Source organism: Oryx dammah, unplaced genomic scaffold, assembly GCF_014754425.2.
Source record: "Oryx dammah isolate SB20612 unplaced genomic scaffold, SCBI_Odam_1.1 HiC_scaffold_8, whole genome shotgun sequence".
NCBI lineage: Eukaryota > Metazoa > Chordata > Mammalia > Artiodactyla > Bovidae > Oryx > Oryx dammah.
Genome location: NW_024070192.1, coordinates 38,831,751 through 38,851,049, shown reverse-complemented (window position 1 = coordinate 38,851,049; position 19,299 = coordinate 38,831,751). Strand labels below are relative to the sequence as shown.

At 43.3% G+C, this 19,299-nt stretch overlaps 1 protein-coding gene across 2 annotated transcripts in view; it reads right to left on the bottom strand.

Moving 5' to 3' along the window:
- The window catches only part of SMG6 (SMG6 nonsense mediated mRNA decay factor), a 198,714-nt gene extending 179,459 nt beyond the window's left edge, over positions 1-19,255 (bottom strand). Inside the window, exons 1-8 of one of the 2 annotated variants that reach the window (XM_040243774.1) lie at positions 19,056-19,255; positions 15,184-16,918; positions 14,444-14,636; positions 13,757-13,867; positions 10,532-10,638; positions 10,224-10,302; positions 3,048-3,158; positions 2,461-2,673 (exon numbers count right to left, since the gene is read on the bottom strand). In XM_040243774.1, the coding sequence (XP_040099708.1) occupies positions 2,461-2,673; positions 3,048-3,158; positions 10,224-10,302; positions 10,532-10,638; positions 13,757-13,867; positions 14,444-14,636; positions 15,184-16,918; positions 19,056-19,143 (2,637 nt within the window). In that variant the 5' untranslated portion in view covers positions 19,144-19,255. Of the gene's footprint in view, positions 1-2,460; positions 2,674-3,047; positions 3,159-10,223; positions 10,303-10,531; positions 10,639-13,756; positions 13,868-14,443; positions 14,637-15,183; positions 16,919-18,796; positions 18,904-19,055 lie in introns of those variants that run through there. The other variant, XM_040243775.1, reaches the window with a different exon arrangement.
- Between the last annotated feature and the right edge of the window lie 44 nt (positions 19,256-19,299).

Below are 19,299 nucleotides of genomic sequence, written 5' to 3'. Positions count from 1 at the left end.
GTGTGTGTGTGTGTGTGTGTGTGTGTGTGTGTGTGTGTGTGTGTGTGTGTGTAGCACTCAGCCATAAAAAGGAAGGAAATAATGTCATTGCAGCAACATGCATGGACCTATGTGGAATTTAAAATAGGACACAAATGAACTTAACTATGAAATAGAAACAAACTCACAGACATAGAGAACAGATGGATTGAGAGTTTAGAGGCAGCAAATTCAAATAGTTATAGAATGGACAAATAACAAGATCTAACTGTATAACACAGGGAACTGTATTAAATATCCTATAAGAAACCAGAATGGAAAAGAATATGAAAAAGAATATATATATAAAATGTATAACCGAATCACTCCGCTGTACACCAGAAACAAATATGGCATTGTAAGTCAACTATACTACAATTAAAAAATAATAATAATTTAATTAAAAAAATAAAAATATGAATTTATAAACATATTACTTAAAAAAACAAATAAAACACCTAATGGAAGACAGAGATCTATAAAACATTAATTATAACTTTAATGAGGGATACTCCCTAAAAAATGCCATAAATTACATTATCAAATTGTCATTGTTGCTTTCATTTTAAAGACACACAGTGACGCTAATCCCATAGAACAATTTGTCTTCCGTTCAAGTAGACTTCCGGTCTGAGGTGGTAACATCCAAACTAGAAGTGTGCCACAGTAGCAACCCCTCTGAAGCACCCTCAGGTCCTGGGGCCCCATGCACACCATGGCACACAGGAAGCTGGTAGTTTCACTTATAAGCAATGACTTCTTCCCAAGTCATTCAGAAAAGAGCTGAAGACTAAAGACAGAGGAAGATAAATGGGAATTTTAATTAAACCCTGAAGGATGAGTCCTCCTATCCCGCCACCTTTGACTCATTCTTAGCAGACAACCAAGCCTCCAACTTCAAAGAGGAAATAGACAACATGAAAAGGCCCTCCTTCACCTTCCTCCTACAATACTCACGATCTTACCTGCACCCCCAATTATCCCTTCCTCTTTTCCCTCAAGCACAAGAGGGAGCTCTCATCTCTTTTTTCCACTATACTCTTCACCTGTGCTCTGGGTCCTACTCCTTTCTCATCATTTGCAAGGACATTTCCCTGCCATCTACCTCCTTTCTTTCATAGGTCTTCAACCTATTTATCATTATGTCCCTTCCTCGAGTAGCTCAATCAACTCTCTCTCATGACTTCAGTATCATCTATAAGATGATGCCTTCAAGTATCTTCACCTCTGGCCCAGATCACTCTCGAGTTTCAAATATTTGCTAGTCTCTAAGTATCTGCACGTCAATGTCCTACAGAAATTCCAACATGTCCAAAACTAAACTCATCATATTTTTCCTAAAACCAATTCCACCTTTATTCTCTATCTCAAGAACTGGACCAGTTCACCCAGTTCTCAAGTCAGAAACCTAAATGCTACTTCCCTCAGCTCCCATGCCCAATTAAGCCCTTTGGATTCAACCTCATTAATATACTCTGTTCACTTTTCCTCATCTACAAAGCCATTTCCTGGTTCAGTTCCTTCTCACATCTCACTTGGATTACTATTGCACCCTCCTGCCCTCCTTATTTCTAGTTTTGCTGCTGCTGCTGCTTCTAAGTCACTTCAATCGTGTCCGACTCTGTGCAACCCCATAGAAGGCAGCCCACCAGGCTCCCCCATCCCTGGGATTCTCTAGCCAAGAATACTGGAGTGGGTTTCCATTTCCTTCTCCAATGCATAAAAGTGAAAAGTCAAAGTGAAGTCGCTCAGTCATGTCCGACTCTTCGCGACCCCATGGACTGCAGCCTACCAGGCTCCTCCATCCATGGGATTTTCCAGGCAAGAGTACTGGAGTGGGGTGCCATTGCCTTCTCCATATTTCTAGTTTTACTCTTCTCCAAACTTTCCACAAAACATCCAGAGTTCTATTTCTAAAATGCACACCTGACATTTCCCTATTTAAAGCACTCAATGGCTCCCTATGACTTTCTGGGTAAAAGGCCAAAGTCTACTTATTGTATGACCTTTCAACACCTGGTCCCAGCTCATCTCGCCATCCACTGTATACATTTTGCTCTCAGGGCACGATAAACCCGCCATTCTCAATTTACCAACTACTGTGCCCTCTCCCTAGTTTCAAAAATCCCACCCAGAATCCTAAAGCATCATACTGATGACTATGAACCCAGGGCAGCAAAAAACTTTTAATCCTAAATTCATCTTCATGTAGAAAAACTTTCACTAAATTCTGTGGTGCCACACAGTGGTGAAAGAGGGAAGCGCATAGTAAAGATAAAGAAAATGTAGGTGGAGGACGTGTATAGAACATCAGGGAGCCTGAAGTGGTCTGATTCGCTGAGATGAATGGGAAATGTCTACGCAGTGCTCCGTGGCGGCATGCACCAGACTCTCACGCCTACTCAGCTAGTCGTGCTCATGACATCGCTTCCAGGAACTTACATCGCTGGGGCTCAGGCTGCCCAGCCCATCCTCCTGCTCAGAATCCTTCCCAGACTCAGTGCCCTGGGAGGACCGGGGATGGGATGGATGAATCCAGATCTCCAGGCGAGTGGTGTCATCTCCTACATGCCGGAAAGTGGATTTCTTCCCTTTCCGCCACTGGTCAGGGCTCAGCTCCAATTCTTCATGTTGCTTCTTTTCCATCTGTTCCGCCTGTATGACATACAAACACGTAAGCTCAGACTCTCCTGGTATTCAGCCAATAAAGAGAAGTGCTCATCTCACCTGAGCTTGTTTGCTAAGAACTGTAAAAAGTAAAGACTTAGCCATAGTTCCAGAGTACAAAGTATCATCTGTTTTGTCTCATAAGTTACTTATTTTGTAAACCAGATGCTGTGGAACACGTATACCCAAGGGCCGTGGAGTGCTCTCCTAAAGATGAGTTTGGTTCTGCACAGAGAATGACTCTATAGCACAGACCAATGGCACCCCTTGAGGACAGTATTAGTCATTTCCTAAAGGACACAGAGATAGTAACAGAAATGCATTCTTCTAGAAGAAATGATTTTGCCTGCATCCCTACTCACCTTCCGTTTTGTCTCTTCAAACAAGCTCATGAGACTCTCCTTGGCAGTCAGGATAGGGTTGCTGGCAGCTAAACTGCGCATATAATAATAGACAGCATCCAGCTTCCTCCTCTGCAGAAAGAGGTCAGAGACACTGAGTCAACCAGTTCTCTTCCAGACTCCAGCCTGAGTCAGCCAACCCAGGAAACCCTACCATCCCTCCCAAGCTGTAAGGAATTCCAACAAGAAAATGAGAAGGCTACCCATAGGAGAAGCCACGGTGCTGACGGCAGAGCCCTCTTCTCACCCAGGACCGTGTCTAACATGCAGAGCTACTCTCAAAGCCACACACTCAGAAGCAGGGGAGAAGAGTAAAAAGCCTCACAAAATAGGGAAGCAATTACATTTTCTCTTTAGAGAAAGAAAATGGTCAGCCTGTACTAGTTATTATTATATTTAAATTATAAATAACAATGGCAATATCACTGATTAAGCCTAACTGTGAGGCAAATGATGAGCACTGAAACAGTATTTCCGTTTCTGAAGGAAATAAGAAAAGCTGCCCAAGGAAACCCAAGGAAACTGCCCCGCAGACATTATTATTCCCATTTTAATGATGAGAGACAGGAGCTCCGGAAGATTATTATGTAACTTGGTCAATAAGGTCTCAAAGCCAAATCTCTGATAAGCTAGTATTTGAACCAAGGCCTCCCTGGCTTCTAAGTTCATGTTTGCACTACTGACTCTACTGAGAAAAGGAAACTATTACTCAATGCATTCAGCAAATAAACACTTCAAGTCCAACTGTACAACCCATTAATAAGGAAATCAAAGGGAGAGGGTTAGAAGGAAAGAAAATCAAAAGCCTTCCTATCTTTCTATCATATACGTCTTTACCCTTCCCTGTCTCAAAATGTACCTAGACTACTACTTCCTTCTCTCCCCCGCAACTACTTACTCTTAAAAAAGTCCCACCTTATTCTGAGCTCAACTGCCTGAGCGTGAATTTGGTCCTGCCACCTATTATGTATAAGCCTAAGAACGTCAACCTAGAAAAATTTCCTTATCTGTAAAATGAAGATATTCACCAACATATATAGCTCCTGAAAAGAATAAAATTCACATAATTACACATTTAAAGGAATATCTGGTACATGGTTTCAGTCAGTTAAATGGAAGCTATCTTGTATGTTATTCTAATTATGCCACTCCCTTGATTTTACAGTAATTGATCAGTCCGACAATGATTTTTTTCATATTTTAACATCTCTGAAGTCAAGACACAACTCACAATCAATATCTACCATCATCTTACTTTAGCTCACATTTTTCTTTCTTAGTGACATAGAAAATTATGTCTCCAACAATCAACTGCATCATATCCTATCAAGTGAAATTTGTATTGTTGTCTGTACACACTTGTCTTCTCAATGTTTTTTTTTTTTCAGGACAGAAATCATATCAAATTACCTAGCAAAACACTGCACAGCATGTCCTCAGCAAATACTTGGGATCCACTGAAGGAAAAGTTATAGAAAAGTTGAGAAAGTGATATTAAAAGACAATTAATTGCGTTAAGACAGAGAAAGAAAAATAGGGACATAAGAAAAGAATCTGCAAAGAGTACTAACTTAGGTCAGAGGTCCATGAAAAAACACATAGCAATTTAATTTGTGTGGCAACAAACCACTGAGGGAAGACACAAGATTAATACTCAAAAATCAGTTGTATTTATATATATTAGTAATGAACAATCTGGAAAAGAAATTAGGAAATAATTCATAATAGCATCAAAAATAACAACACGCCTTATTTATACCTTAGGAATAAATTTAACCAAGGAAATGCAAAACTTTTAAACTGAAAATGACAAATATTTCTGAAAGAAATCAAAGAAGACCTAAATAAACGGAAAATATCCTGTGTTTTCGCAAGAAAAGACTTAGTACTGTTAGGATATAAACAGAGCTCAAAGCCCTCTAAAGAGTCAATACAATCCTTATCAAAATCACAGTTGACTCTTTTGGCAGAAAAGAAAAAGTCGATCCTAAAATCTATACGGCATTCCAAAAAATCCCAGACAACCAACCAATGTTGAAAAAGAACAAAGTTGGAAGACTCACATACCCCAATCTAAAAACTTACCACAAAGCTGCAGTAATTAAAACAACATAGTACTCGCACAGGAGAGAGAACTGAGAGTCCAGAAGTAAATTTATCATATATCAACTGACTTTTAAAAATACTAAGACTATTTAATGGGGAAAGAATAATCTCAACAAATGATGCTAGGGGAATTAGACAGCCACATGCAAAAGAATAAATTAGACCCTTACTTCACACCATAAATTAACCAAAAATGGATCAGTGACCTAAACAGAGGAATTAAAACTATTAAAGAAAAGAAGATTTCTGTATTTTCATCTAAATAAATAAATAAGAAACCTTAACTTTTAATTTGGTTAAGCGTTTCTTAGCTATGACATCAAAAAACAAGCAACAAAAGTAAAAATAGATAAACCACACTTTATAAAAATTAAAAACTTTGTTGAAAGGCCACTATCAAGAGAGTGAGAAGACAACCCATAAAATGTGAGAAAATATTTATAAATCACCTATCTGATTAAGGTCAGACTACATAAAGAACTGCTACATCTCAACAATAAGAGAGACAACTCAGTTTAAAAATACGCAAAGGATTTGAATATGCTTTTCTCCAAAGAAGATACACAGATGGCCAACAAGAACATAAAAAAACCAGTACGCATTAGGGAAACGCAAGTCAAAACCACAATGCCATACAGCTTTGAAGGTTATTAGGTTGGCTACTATTCAAACACACACACACCCAACAAAAAGTAGTGTGCTTTAGCAAGGACGGAGATAAACTGGAATCCTTGTGGGACTGTAAAATGGTACAGCTGTTGGTATGGTGATTCTTCAGAAAACTGAAAATGCTATTGCCAGATTACCACATGATCCAACATCTCCACTTCTGAGTATATGCCCCAAAGAATCGAAAGCAGGGTCTTGAGGAGGTATTTGTACACTCATATTCATAGTGGTATTATTCACAATGGTCAAAGGTAGACATGTCCACTAAGAAATGAAATGAAAAACAAAATATGGTATATACACAACTGAATATTACTCTGCCTTAAGGAGAAAACTGACATGAGCTGTAACATGGACGAACCTTGAGGATTTAATGCTAAGTGAAATAAGCCGGTCACAAAAAGACAGATACTTCTTGATTCCATGTATATTCAGTAACTAGAGTACACAAGGATGAGATGGCTGGATGGCATCACGGACTCGATGGACGTGAGTCTGAGTGAACTCCGGGAGATGGTGATGGACAGGGAGGCCTGGCGTGCTGCGACTCATGGGGTCACAAAGAGTCAGACACGACTGAGCGACTGAACTGAACTGAGAGTACACAAATTCACAGAGGCAGAAAGAAGAAAGGTGGTTACCAATGGCCAGAGGGAGGGGAGAACAGAGAGTTGCTGTTTAATGGGTAGAGAGTTTCAGTTCTGTAAGATGAAAAGAGTTCTGGAGATTAACTGCACAACAGCGTGAATGTACTCAACACTACTGAAACATTACGCTTTTAAAGATGGCAAATCTTGCTTTCTGTAATTACAGTTGAAAAAATTTTTTGCTCAGGTTTGATAGTAAACAAAACTCTGTAAACCAACTATCCTTCAATTAAAAACTAAATAAGTTAAAAGAATTTTTTTTAATTTTCTTGATTTTAAAAAAATGGGTAAAGGACTTGAACAGACTAATAAGCATATGAAAAGATGCTAAAATCATTGAACATTAGGGAAGTGCAAATCAAAAGTGAGCTACCACTTCACACAAACTGATTGTAAAGTTTACGTGAAAAGGCAAAAAAAAAAAAAAAAGAAACATCCAGGATAGCCTACACAATACTGATACTACCCAACTTCCAGATTTGCTATAAAGCTAGCAATGGCAACCTACTCCAGTACTCTTGCCTGGAAAATTCCATGGACGGAGGAGCCTGGTAGGCTGCAGTCCATGGGGTCTCAAAGAGTCGGACACGACTGGGTGACTTCACTTTCTTTCTTTCTGTAGCTCCTTTTGGAGAAGGAAATGGCAACCCACTCCAGTGTTCTTGCCTGGAGAATCCCATGAACAGAGGAGCCTGGTGGGCTACACAGTCTGTGGGGTTGCAAAGAGTCGGACACAACTAAGCAACTAACATACACACACACACATAGTAATCAAGATAGTGTGGTACTGGCCAGAGAATAAACAAGTAGATCAATGAAACGGAACAGAGAACCCAGAAACACACCTTCACAAATACAGTCAGTTGATTTCTGACAAAGGAGCAAAGGCAGTTTAAAGGAGAAAGCAGAGTCTTTTCAGCAAATGGTGTCGAAAACTGGACACCCACATGCAAACCAATGAATCTATACACAGACATTACACCTTTCACAGAAATTAACTCTAAATGGACTACAGACTTACATGCAAAATGTAAAACTCTACAACTCCTAGGAGACGACAGAGAAGAAAATCTAGGTAATGTGTTTAGCCGTGCCTTCTCAGATACAACACAAAAAGCACAATCCATAAAAAAAAGTTGATGAAGTTCTTAGATTTCATTGATTTTTAAAAACTTCTGCTCTGTGAAAAACACTAAGAAAATAAAAACTACAGATTGAGAGAAAATATTTGTAAAACACGTATCTGATAAAGGACTGGTATCCAAAATATGTGAGCTCTAAAAACTCAACAATAGGGACTTCCCTGGTGGTCCAGTGGCTAAGATGGCAAGCTTCCAATGCAGGGAAGCTTAGGTTCGATTCCTGGCCAGGGAACTAGATCCCACAGGCCACAACTAAAATATTCTGAATGCCTCAAGGAAGATTGAAGACTCTGCATGCCACAACTAAGACTCAGCACAGCCAAAAAAAAAAAAAAAACAACAATAAGAAAACAATCCAATTTAAGAATGGGCAAAAGATCTAAACAGACATCTCACCAAAAATACACAGAAGGCAAATAAGCATATGAAAAGATGCTGTACATCATCTGTCATGAGGGAACTGCAAGTTAAAACAAAGCCTAACGCAAATAGGATTCTGCAGACCTATTAGAAAGCAAAATCCAGAACGCTGACAAGACCAAATGCTTAAAAGGATCCACAGCAATAGGTGGGAATGCCAAATGTTACAGCCACTTTGGAAGACAGTTTGACAGGTTCTTCCAAAACTATATATACCCTAACCACACAACCCAGCAATCACACTCCTAAGTAGCTATCCAAATGAGTTGAGAACTTATGTCCACAAAAAAAGGTACACACAAATGCTTCTAGCATTTGATAGTCAAAACCTGGAAATAGCCAAGATGTCCTTCAACAGGGGAATGGATAAACTGTGGTACATCGATACACTGGAATACTACTCATCAATAAACAAAAAGAGCTATCAAGTCACAAAAATCCCTCTAAGTGCTAAATGAAAGAAGGCAACATGAAAAGGCTACACACAGTAGGGTTCCAACTATATGACATTCTGGAAAAGTCAAAACTAGAGAGACAGTTAAAAATATCAGTGACTGACAGAGGCTTGGGGGAGGGCAGAGGGATAAAGAGGTGAACCGCAGAGCACAGGGTATTATTTTTAGGGCAGTGAAAACATTCTGTGATCCTGTAATGGTGGACACATGTCACTATACATTTGTTTAAAGATAATAAAAGTGAACCCAAGTGTAAGCTGCAGACTTTAGTATTAATAAATGTACCTGTACTGGCTCATTAACTATAACTAATGTACTATACTAATGAAAGATGTTATTAATAGGGAAAACTGAGAATTGAAGAAGTAGACAGGAACTCTCTGTACTTTCTGTTCAATTTTTCTGTAAACCTAAAACTGACCAAAAAAATTTTAAAATATAGTAAAGAAGAAGAAAAAAAAAGTCCCCAGGTAGGGAGGAAGGAACCACAATGAGATATCACTTCATACCCACTAGGTTGGTCATATTCAAAGCAATGAAAAGTAATAAATGTCAGCAAGAACATGAAGAAACTGGAACTCTCCTACACTGCTGGTAGAAATGTAAAATGCTGCAATCACTATAAAAAATAGCTTGGCAGATTCTCAAAAAGTGAAACATAGAATTACCATTTGACCAGCAATCTCACTCCTAGGTACAGACCATAATTAATGGTCAATTTTCTTACATGAATTTTATCACAATTTTTTTAAAAGCCATTGAGGGGAAATTTTTAAAATATATTTTCTAGTTAACAAATAAGACTAAAGGGGAGAGAAAAAGCCACAAAGAGGGGCAAAAAAAAATCTCAACACATATGAAAAAGAGAATAGGACAGAGGTAGAAAGCAGAGAGAGAAATTCATAGATTCCACAAGAAGTGTTTCCTTAAACCACATTCCTTATTAACAATGTCAATCCATAATTAAAATGTTAGGAATTTTTTATTTTTGTGGAATAAAGGATAAAAATATCAATTCAAACACTGTTTATGTGGGCAATGAATTTTATAGCATTAAGAAAACTCTCCCTGCCAATGAACACGTTAACTGCTTCTTATATTTAAACCTTCGGTACCTACAACTGGCCCCTCCCCCTTGAAATCAGTTTCCTTTCTAGGGGCTCCGTCAGATCCCAAGGCTCACTGAGAGAGCCACATTTAGAGGAGTTCAGCAAGATCAGAGAGGTACGATTTGGCATTTACTGTGTTTCTGCTAAAGATTTCTAAGGTGAAAAGCTCAGATGAATAAGGGGATGATCTGGGGAAAGGAAGGAAGGATGTACTTAGGGCTAGCGGGAGATACAGGGAGCCTTCCTTTCCTTCTAGAGATGAGTAACCTAGTTCAACCCAGGGAAGGGAAACAAGACAAGATTCAGAGCAGAAACCTTGGTCAAAAACAAAAGAGTAATGTTTGACTGCCGCATAAGCATTCCCCTGGGAACTTAAGTGTAGTGAAAGTGGATTCAACTGAAGTGAAAAGTCCCTCACAACTTACCTCTGAAAGCAACAGTTAACAAAAGGAGTTTGAGGATGGCAGACAGAAGGGAGTACACTTTGGGTTGGGTGTTCAGATGAGTTCTAGTTTCAGGAGCTGAGCTATCAATATCCATATATCTTACATAATGCCTGCAAAATACTTCCCCATCCAAAATTTCTTACCGTATACACAGCCAGCAGAGCCAACTGGTTATAAGGGCGCCCATTCTTCGGAGCAATATGCTGGGCCTTCAGGTACCAACTAGAACAGAAAAACAATTTTTAAAAAATGTTTCTATATTAACACCTTCCCAATTTATCACCTGATAGCCCTTACTACTTAAGCTGTAACCATCGAGTAGTAGAGCATGAGGCCTACGGGAGCACCTGCAGGACGTATATACAGGACGCAGTTCAGGTGGGCCACTGCTCTTAACAGGGCCTAGGTTAAAGCCACACAGGGGAGAAGAGTAACGAAGAGGCAACAGTACCTGCGTGCCTTCCCATAATTTGCCGTGTCGTTGGCTTGCTCCCGATACCTGGCAATATCTCCTTGGCAAATCATACATCGCTGGGCACTGATCAAGGCATATTTTACCTTCAGGAGAAACGACCAGTTAGCAGCATCTACCCAAGAAACTCTAACTTCAACCCCAAAGGACAGGGAGAGGGTCAAAATCACAGAGCAACATTAATAAGGGACCAGCAATCCTCAACAAAGTCCAGTCAAATGGAAAAAACATTCTGCCTGTCTTTGTAGTAGCTGGGTAACCTCAACCAAGTCTCTGGGACTCAGCTTCTCCATTGGAATATAAAAATGCCTATCTCACAGGGAAACTGGAGAGAAAATGTGTAAGAATACTTTAGGAATTATGAAGTGATATACAGGGATTTCCCTGGCAGTCCAGTGATTAAGACTTAGCACATTCACTGCTATGGGCCTGGGTATGATCCCTGGTTGGGGAACTATGATTCCACAAGCCATGCACAGTGATATATAAACAGAGTATTAAAACTGTTGTTTGTTCTTTCCTTTCCATCCTTCCATCATCTTTCTCTCCTCAAACTATTAAAATAACTGTATTGTGTTACTGCACTCCATCTCCTTTGCAGGACAACAATAATTCCCTAAAACAGTAAGTTACCCTTTTCCAAACACCCACAACATCGAGGACTGGGAATACTACATGTATGTTTTCTCACTGATGGGCCTGGCATCTGTCCCTCAAAGAGAAGACAAGAGTAAAACTTTAACTACCCTAAGACATGAGCTCAACCAAAAAACCTTCTTAAGGAACATCACTTCATAACATGTATATGCTGTTACTACATACTGTTAGGAGCTTCGCTGGTGGCTCAGCAGTAAAGAATCAGCCTGCCAATGCAGGAGACATGGGGTTTGATCCCTGGGTTGGGAAGATCCCTTGGAGAAGGGAATGGCTACCCACTTGAGCATTCTTGCCTGGAGAATTCCATGGGCAGAGGAGCCTGGTGGGCTACAGTCCATGGGGTTGCAAAGAATTGGACAAGACTAAGCAACTAACACTTCACATGGCTAACATCTTGGGTCTTCAGCCTTAGCTTAACCATGACTTCCTCAGGCTTCTATGATCCGCTAGGCCCCTTTATACCTAAACCACACCCCCACAACATCCTTTGCAGAAATCACTACACCTGCAGTTACTAATCCAACACCTGTTGTACTCATCCCTAATCAACACTTGTACTCATCCCTAATCATCCCTAAATCAAACTGGGACCACAGCGTTCCTGTTCCAGGCTGAATGATGTGTGCCTAGAATGGCACCTGGTGCGTAGGAGGGACTCAACAAGTACTTGATAATTAGTAATACAGCTTCTGCATGGCAACTGATCAGAAAGAGCAGAAAGGCAAGAGGAAGCCTCTGCTCCATGAATCACACTCGTTTCTCTAATGAATTGACCTCTTACTCTCCCTTGGCCCTTTCCTCTCAACATGTAATTACGCTAAAGTCTCTCCAAGCTTAAAAGCAAACTTCTCTTGGCACTATGTCTTTTAACTACTAACTTCCCTTCCCTCCTTGCCTTCACAGCCTTCTTACAAGAACAGCCTAGGGTACCCTCTCATTATATCTGCTACCCTACTTCTCATTCACTTCCATCTGGTTTCCATCCTCTCCAAGTAACATAACTCCTGATAAGGTCATCCAACCCAACCGACACTTTTCAGCAACTGTAACATGTGGGGGTTTTTATAGCGCTTGACCATTTTACCCACCACCACCCTAAAATCTGACTCCCTGCTCTCAGGCTGGCTCTCCTAGTTTCCCAACTTTATAGGTGGTGTGTGTGTGAAGTCGCTCAGTCGTGTCCGACTCTTTGCGACCCCACGGACTGTAGCCTACCACGCTCCTCTGTCCATGGGATTTTCCAAGCAATAGTACTGGAGTGGATTGCCATTTCCTTCTCCAGGGGATCTTCCCGACCCAGGGATCGAACCCAGGTCCCCCACATTGTAGACAGACACTTTACCGTCTAAGCCACAAGGAAAGTCATTGACAACTTCTGAATCTCTATAACCACTCCAGCTCTTTCAGAGCTCCAGACACACTAAAACATTCATTTATTCATTTCCAGCTCCTCTACTCAAGCTGATTCAAAACAGAACTAACTTCCTCCTTCCCAGCCTCTCTTCTAGGGCACAAAATGTGGGGAGGATCTGGACTCCTCCTCACGCCTCCAATCTCGACATTCACACTGAACCAGCCGGCAATTCAATGCTGCTCCCTACAGTCTTCCAATCTGTCTCCTCTTCACCTGCACTTCCTCTACCTCAGTTCACGCCCACACCCGTCTCCTACCTCCACTCTTGCCCAAACTCATCTAATTGCTGAGTGATTCCCAAGAATATATCTATGCCATCCATTTGCTAAAAATCAATCAATAGCTCCTCACTCCTTTCAGGAAAAAAATCCAAAATCTTCAGCATGACACGTAAGAGTTTATGATCCATCCCTTCCTACTTCATTAACTTTACCTCCTCCAACAGCCCAATCCACATTACAGACATCAGCATGCTGACGACTTCTACTTTCCCAACAAGGTGTGGTCCTCTCACTGTGCCCTGTTTCTAAACTGCCCCTTCCACTCCTAGTCATGTTTCAAAACTCAACCTGACAGTCGCTAAGAAACCTTCTTTGACCCCCCTTCAGTCTATAGCAGACCCAATGCCCTCTACACTATATACATACCACTACTACAGTATTTATGATGTTACATTACAACTGTTGCTTTAACTTGTCTGTTCCCCCACAGGGCTATACCTTTCATTCTTGTATCAACACCCAGCACAGTGCCAAGCACATTCAGTTCAGTCACTCAGTCATGTCTGACTCTTTGTGACCCCATGAATCGCAGCACGCCAGGCCTCCCTGTCCATCACCAACTCCTGGAGTTCACCCAAACTCACACGCATCGAGTTGGTGTGAACTCCTGGAGTTCACTCAAACTCACACTCATCGAGTTGGTGATGCCATCCAGCCACCTCATCCTCTGTCATCCCCTTCTCCTCCTGCCCCCAATCCCTCCCAGCATCAGAGTCTTTTCCAATAAGTCAACTCTTCGCATGAGGTGGCCAAAGTATTGGAGTTTCAGCCTCAGCATCACTCCTTCCAATGAACTAACACTAAATAAATGCTAAGTGAATGAATAAATTTAAGATAAAGAAGCTGGCTTACTGTCTTTCGTAATGGCTTGCTGCGAATGGCAAGACCGTCCATGTAGTCCTCCAGTTTGAACTTGTAAGTGACCTGCAGCTTCTGAAGCAAACTATCAAAGAAGTCACTACCCTATAAAGAGAAAAAATAAAAATCAGCCAAATCAGCCTGTTCTGATTCATTCTACCCAGAAACTGGGGCAAGTAACCCTTTCACAGTTCTGCTATTGTTCAGCCAGCAGATGTTAAGGGAGGTATGTGCAGTATTTAGTGGCCACCAACTAAACCCAAGACAAATTGATAGCATAAGCCGTTCTATGGTTTTAAAGACATGAAAACACACACAGGATCTGCCTGGCAGTCCAGTGGTTAAGACTGAGCTTCCACTGCAGGGGGCATGGGTTTGATCCCTGGTCAGGGAACTAAGATCCCACACGCTGTAAGGTGCAGTCAAAAACACACATACACATGAACACACACTCCAGGTAAGACATTCAGAAAGCTTCCAAGCTCAAAACTAACTCCACCTGTCAGTTAAGTTATAGTGTCAAGGAAGCAACAGAGGTAGGGTAGGCCTAAACTCAAGAAAAGAGCATAAAGTTTGTGGTCAAAGTTCTATTATAAAACATAGTATTTTGGGTGGTAAAAACTCAACACAACTAAAGGATGCTGAAGCCTTTTTCCTGAGGGCATAAAGATGATGGTTTACCTCATCCAAGAGCTCCAAAAGTCTGTTCCGAATCTGTTCTGGGTTCTCAACATTCGGATCCTTGAGAAGCTGCCTGAACTTCTCAATCACCTGATAGAAAGCATTCTTCCACAGGATCTGATCCACATTCTGATTATCAGAGAACTCAATATCTAATAGAATACAGCGCTCATATAGCTGCAGCAGTTCAGCTCTGGAATAAAATACATGCAACTTCTAGCTCCAAATATACCACAGGAAAGGCTAGACCCAAGACCTGAGGTTCCTACAAATCACACACCTTCCTTAGCAGGAAATCCAAAATGCCACCAGGTATAGCTCTCACTCTAGCTTCCATTCTGCACAGCAGAATGTCATTCTGTAGACAAGTTGTCTAGGAAAGTAGTTCTTCCCCATATACCTCTACCTGAATTTAAAAGCCAAAGTTAATAGGGTACATGCTGTTTATTTCTTGGCACTTTAGAAAGTCTTTCCTTTTCCATATCCAGAGTCCATGCTCTCTTAAAAGATCTTTTTTCTTCTTAAAAAGTGGGAAGCACAATCATTTCTAGGACTAGAAACAAATTTTTTCTGCTCTGTTCTTTTTCTAACTTCCCTTCCCTTATAAAAATTAATGTGAAAGGGAGGTAATACCCGGGAGTTTATCTGGAAGGCTTCTCCCTTCCTCATCTTCGGGGCCCTGTACACCCTCAGCTTATTCCTACTCCCCTTTAGCCAGGATGGGACCCTCCCCCCCCTACCTGAGCTGAGCCATCTTCTCCAGGCCCTCAGGACTGATGCGGTCCCTGGAGAGCAGGTTGCTGAGCTGCAGTTCTTGGTTGTCAGCCACCCGGAGGAGCCGGTGCAGCTCCTGTTGCTGCATGTTCCTCACGTGCTGTTCCACCTCCTCAGGACTCATGGTGCTGGCAGGGAGAGGGCTGCACACATACTGTCCCGATGGAGCTGGGAAGCCCGGGTAGTAAGGCGCTGGGTACACACCGTTTGTAGGGCCCACTGGGTACTGCAGAGGGCTATAGCCTGTGTAAGGATACTGGGAGGCAGGGCCTGGTGCCCGGGGGTAATAATAGGGGTTGTCGGAGTTCTGAAACTTATAGTAAGAGGCTTGGGCCTGGCGTGAGTCACCCCAAGAGGTAGGGCTGACTTCATCATCAGTGTCCAGGAAATGTAGCTGCGGCGTCTGGCTCCTTAGAGCGGGTTTCTGTTCAGGATTGTTTGGGTCCCACAATCGTCGAGTGGTGCCTCCCCGGCCCCAACTCCGAGTTCCCTTGTTACCAGTTCCAAATAAAAGCCGAGGTCCCAAAGGCGTCGACTCTGGAGAACCGGCTGAACTGACCGACAGGGTGGTGTGGGCAGGGAGAATGAGAATGCCCCGGCCGCGACCCCGAAGCTCCTGTCTCAGGTTTTTGGACTCCTGCTTCTCAGAGCCTTTGCCCCCACTGCTCAAGCCTTTGTCTGGCTTTAACCTATCCACCTCTTCCCTGGCAGACCTCACCACTGGGGAATCTTTGTTCATGGTTTCTGCATCGAAAGTCACTCGAAGAGTACCTCGATTTTCTTTACCATTGCTTTTCTGCTCTCCCTCCCCTCGGCCAGACCAGCTTCTTTCTGAATGTTTCTTCCTCTCTGAGTTCCTCCGTGGTCCATCGGGCTCATCGATTCTGTCCTCATCCAAGGAGTCGGTTGAGGACATAGACACCTGCTTCTTCAGTCGAGGCCTCTCCTTGGTCCGATCTTGGCGGCGGCGGCGACTTCCACTGTCAGTCAGGCCAGCCCCCTCGGCGCTGTTGTTGCTCCCGGCCGAGCTGGTGCTGCAAGTGCGGTAGCGGTTCCTGCGTTTGTCTGAGCGGGAGTAACGCTTGGCAGAACCCAGCTTCCCCGGAGCCGAGTCTTCGATCGCCTTCTTCACTCCCTCCCCCTTTTCCACCCTCCTTCCTTTTTCTCCCCTTGCAGCCCTTACTCTGTCACCACTTAGGCTCTGTTCAGCCTCCTGTCTGTCTGGCTTGCTCACCACCTCCTCTTTCACATTTCCCCTACACTCATCTTCCTCTACCCTCAGTTGCTCTACCTGGTTGAGAATTTCTTCCTCTTCCAGCCGGCTGGTGGCTTCTTTGGTAACAGTCTGCAAACGCCTTCCCGGCTGATAGATCTGCATGTCTGGTTTCTTTGTCCTCTTAATAATCCTTAGGCTTCGATCCTCTTGTCCAACAGTCCCAGGAAAGGACTCCTGTGCCCGAATATTTTCTGAGTCTACAGGACCATTTTGCTGTGGGTTGTCTTTGCAGACATCTTTAATGAGCTGGGTACAATTTCCAACAGCAGAAGAATCTCTGTCATTAACAACTTCATTCTTCAATTCGTCACTCCCAGAGGGTTCCTTGATTTTAGGTCTGTTTCTTAGTCGGGAAAGACCAGGCTTATAGATTTCCAGATCTGGGCGCCTGTTATCTTTTCGCTGCCTGGGCTCCTTCATGTTTTCTGCCATGTTGGAGAGAGTGTTGGGGAGGAAAAGGTGGAAGAATAAAAAGGAAGAAGAAGAAAAAAACTGTCATTAAAAGTAAAACAAGAATTACACGTCCAAGTGTTCATACTGATAGGCAAGGAAGCAACTTTCTGCAGATGGAAATTCTACTAGGTTTAAGATATTTGTTCAGCATCTGGCAAAACTAAAAACTTAACTATATTGGAGCTACCTACACTTGAGTTAGGGAAACAAGGGGGAAAAAATCATATTCTTTTGATTTTTACCCAAATCATACTCGGATCCACAAGACCCTAAACTACCTCATCACTGTCAGAATAAAAGATCTCTGACCAGTTCTGCACTGGACTTTTTTTCTGCTATAGAGCTCTCAGCTCCATCGTGGTCTCTTCTGCCTCTAACATTTTTTATGGGGTGGTTGAGTCCTTTTAACATACTAATGGGGGAAGAGAGAGAAAATGAGGGGTATGCATATAACAATCCACAGTTCTGGATATCTCTGGAGAAAAAGTTTGCAACTCCAGTCACTGAACTTGGCCAGGACAATCCTCTTCTTGAGGCTTTCAACTACCCCATCGCATACCTCTGGTTGAAGCAAACAGGAAGCAGTTCCTTTCACACTCTTCATCTCCACTCATGCTCACTAACTCTCTAACAGCAGCCAGTAGAGCCATTTCAAGGAAACACTACTCAGACTATCATCATTAGAATACTGAGACTAACTGCTACTATGATGGAATATGAGAAGGAAAAAGTTCCATAAGGGAGCTTTCCCTGGAGGATGATGGAAGTATTGTGACATGCTCTCAAAACACCAAGGACTGGGGCACTCAAAAAGAAAACTGGACTTCAGAAACCACTCTCCAGGCTCCAGGAACTTGCAGAATGACAGATAAGCAAGTATCAATTTTCTGACCCATTACCTTTAGCTGTTAAGGGGGGAGTTAACTGTAAATAGCCACTAAACTGTTCAGTGAAGGAAGAAACAGGACTTAGTGAGATTACAGAGTATTCAAAATGGAATGCTGTAGAAAATTCTAGTATTGTTCTGTTAACACCAGTGCAAACAAGCTCGTAACAGGGGTCACATGCTCCAGTATTTACACCCATGAGTGTAACAAAATTGAAAAAGAAAAAACCCAAAACCCTGAAGTTTAAGATACCACTTCAGTATTTTCCAAAGTTTAAAAGACTGCTTCATTCACTTTGAATAAATGTAAAGCTGTTTAACTCCAGAATAACTCACCCTCAGCAGCCTTTGTAAGCTGGGGTGGGGGGGGGGGCGGGCAGAGAAGAAGAACCACTACCACTTTCCAGAGAGGAGAGAGAAAACAACCCGAATAGTCCAATTCCGATGGCCAAAGAAAATCAATTTCACAAACTTCGGCCGTAAGCCTGCAGAAACAGAACTACCATTCCTAAACGAACTCCCCTGACTAACCAAGGAGAGGTGAGACACTAGAATCTTCCCCGATGTTTTCCCAGTGTGGCTGGAGGCTTTAACTTGCAAGTTGGACATTCTCTCTGATTAAAAAAAAAAAATGCTCCCACACATGCCAAGGCCAAACCAGAGTACAATCAGCTTTCTGAGGTCCTGGATCCCTCCGGTGGCGCAGCCTTCAGAAGCCTGCCTTGCGGGAAAAAGTTCAGCAAGGAAATCCCAAGCTGTTGAACCTTTTCTTCTACAAGTCTCCAGCCCCTTCTCTCCAAGGGGAAATAAGAAGAGGCAGGCCTGCGGCTGACTCCTCGGGGAACCATACACTCCGGGGGCCCTCCTCCCCCAGACCCCGGCGCCCAACTCCTTGTCGCTTCCCCCGACAGCTGGGAACCCACGGGCTGGTGTGAGAGGGCCGGGGCAATGGGGAACAAGTCACCTTCGCCGTGAGAAACGGGGCAGAGACAGGAAGCCGGTCTGGGCTCTCCGGGAGGGGCCGGAGGCGGCGGAGCCCGACCCCACACCGGTTCTCAGGCTGGTAGGGAGGGGAGGGCCCGCCCAGCCCTCGGCCCCCGCCCCCACTGTTGGGGGAAGGGGCGGGGGCTCCGGAGCGCCGCGGACCGAGCGGGGAGGAGGCAGAGGAGGAGAGGGAGGCGGGGCGGGCAGGCCCAGCCCAGCAGCTGGGCGGCGCGACTCACCTCTGCTCCCGGCCTGTGGGGCCAGAGTGGCCAGTATCCCTCGCAGCTCCGACGCGGAGATCCGGACACGCTCCAACCCCTCCGCCATCTTCGCGGCTGCTGCTACAGCTGCAGCTACTCCGCCAGCGCCGCGCGCGCAGCCAGGAAACCACGACGGTCGGGCGGCGCGCGCGCGCGCGCTCACCCACCTCCCACCCTTTTCCCCTCCCCGTCCCGCTCTCCTCCCCAAACGACGGTGGCCGCA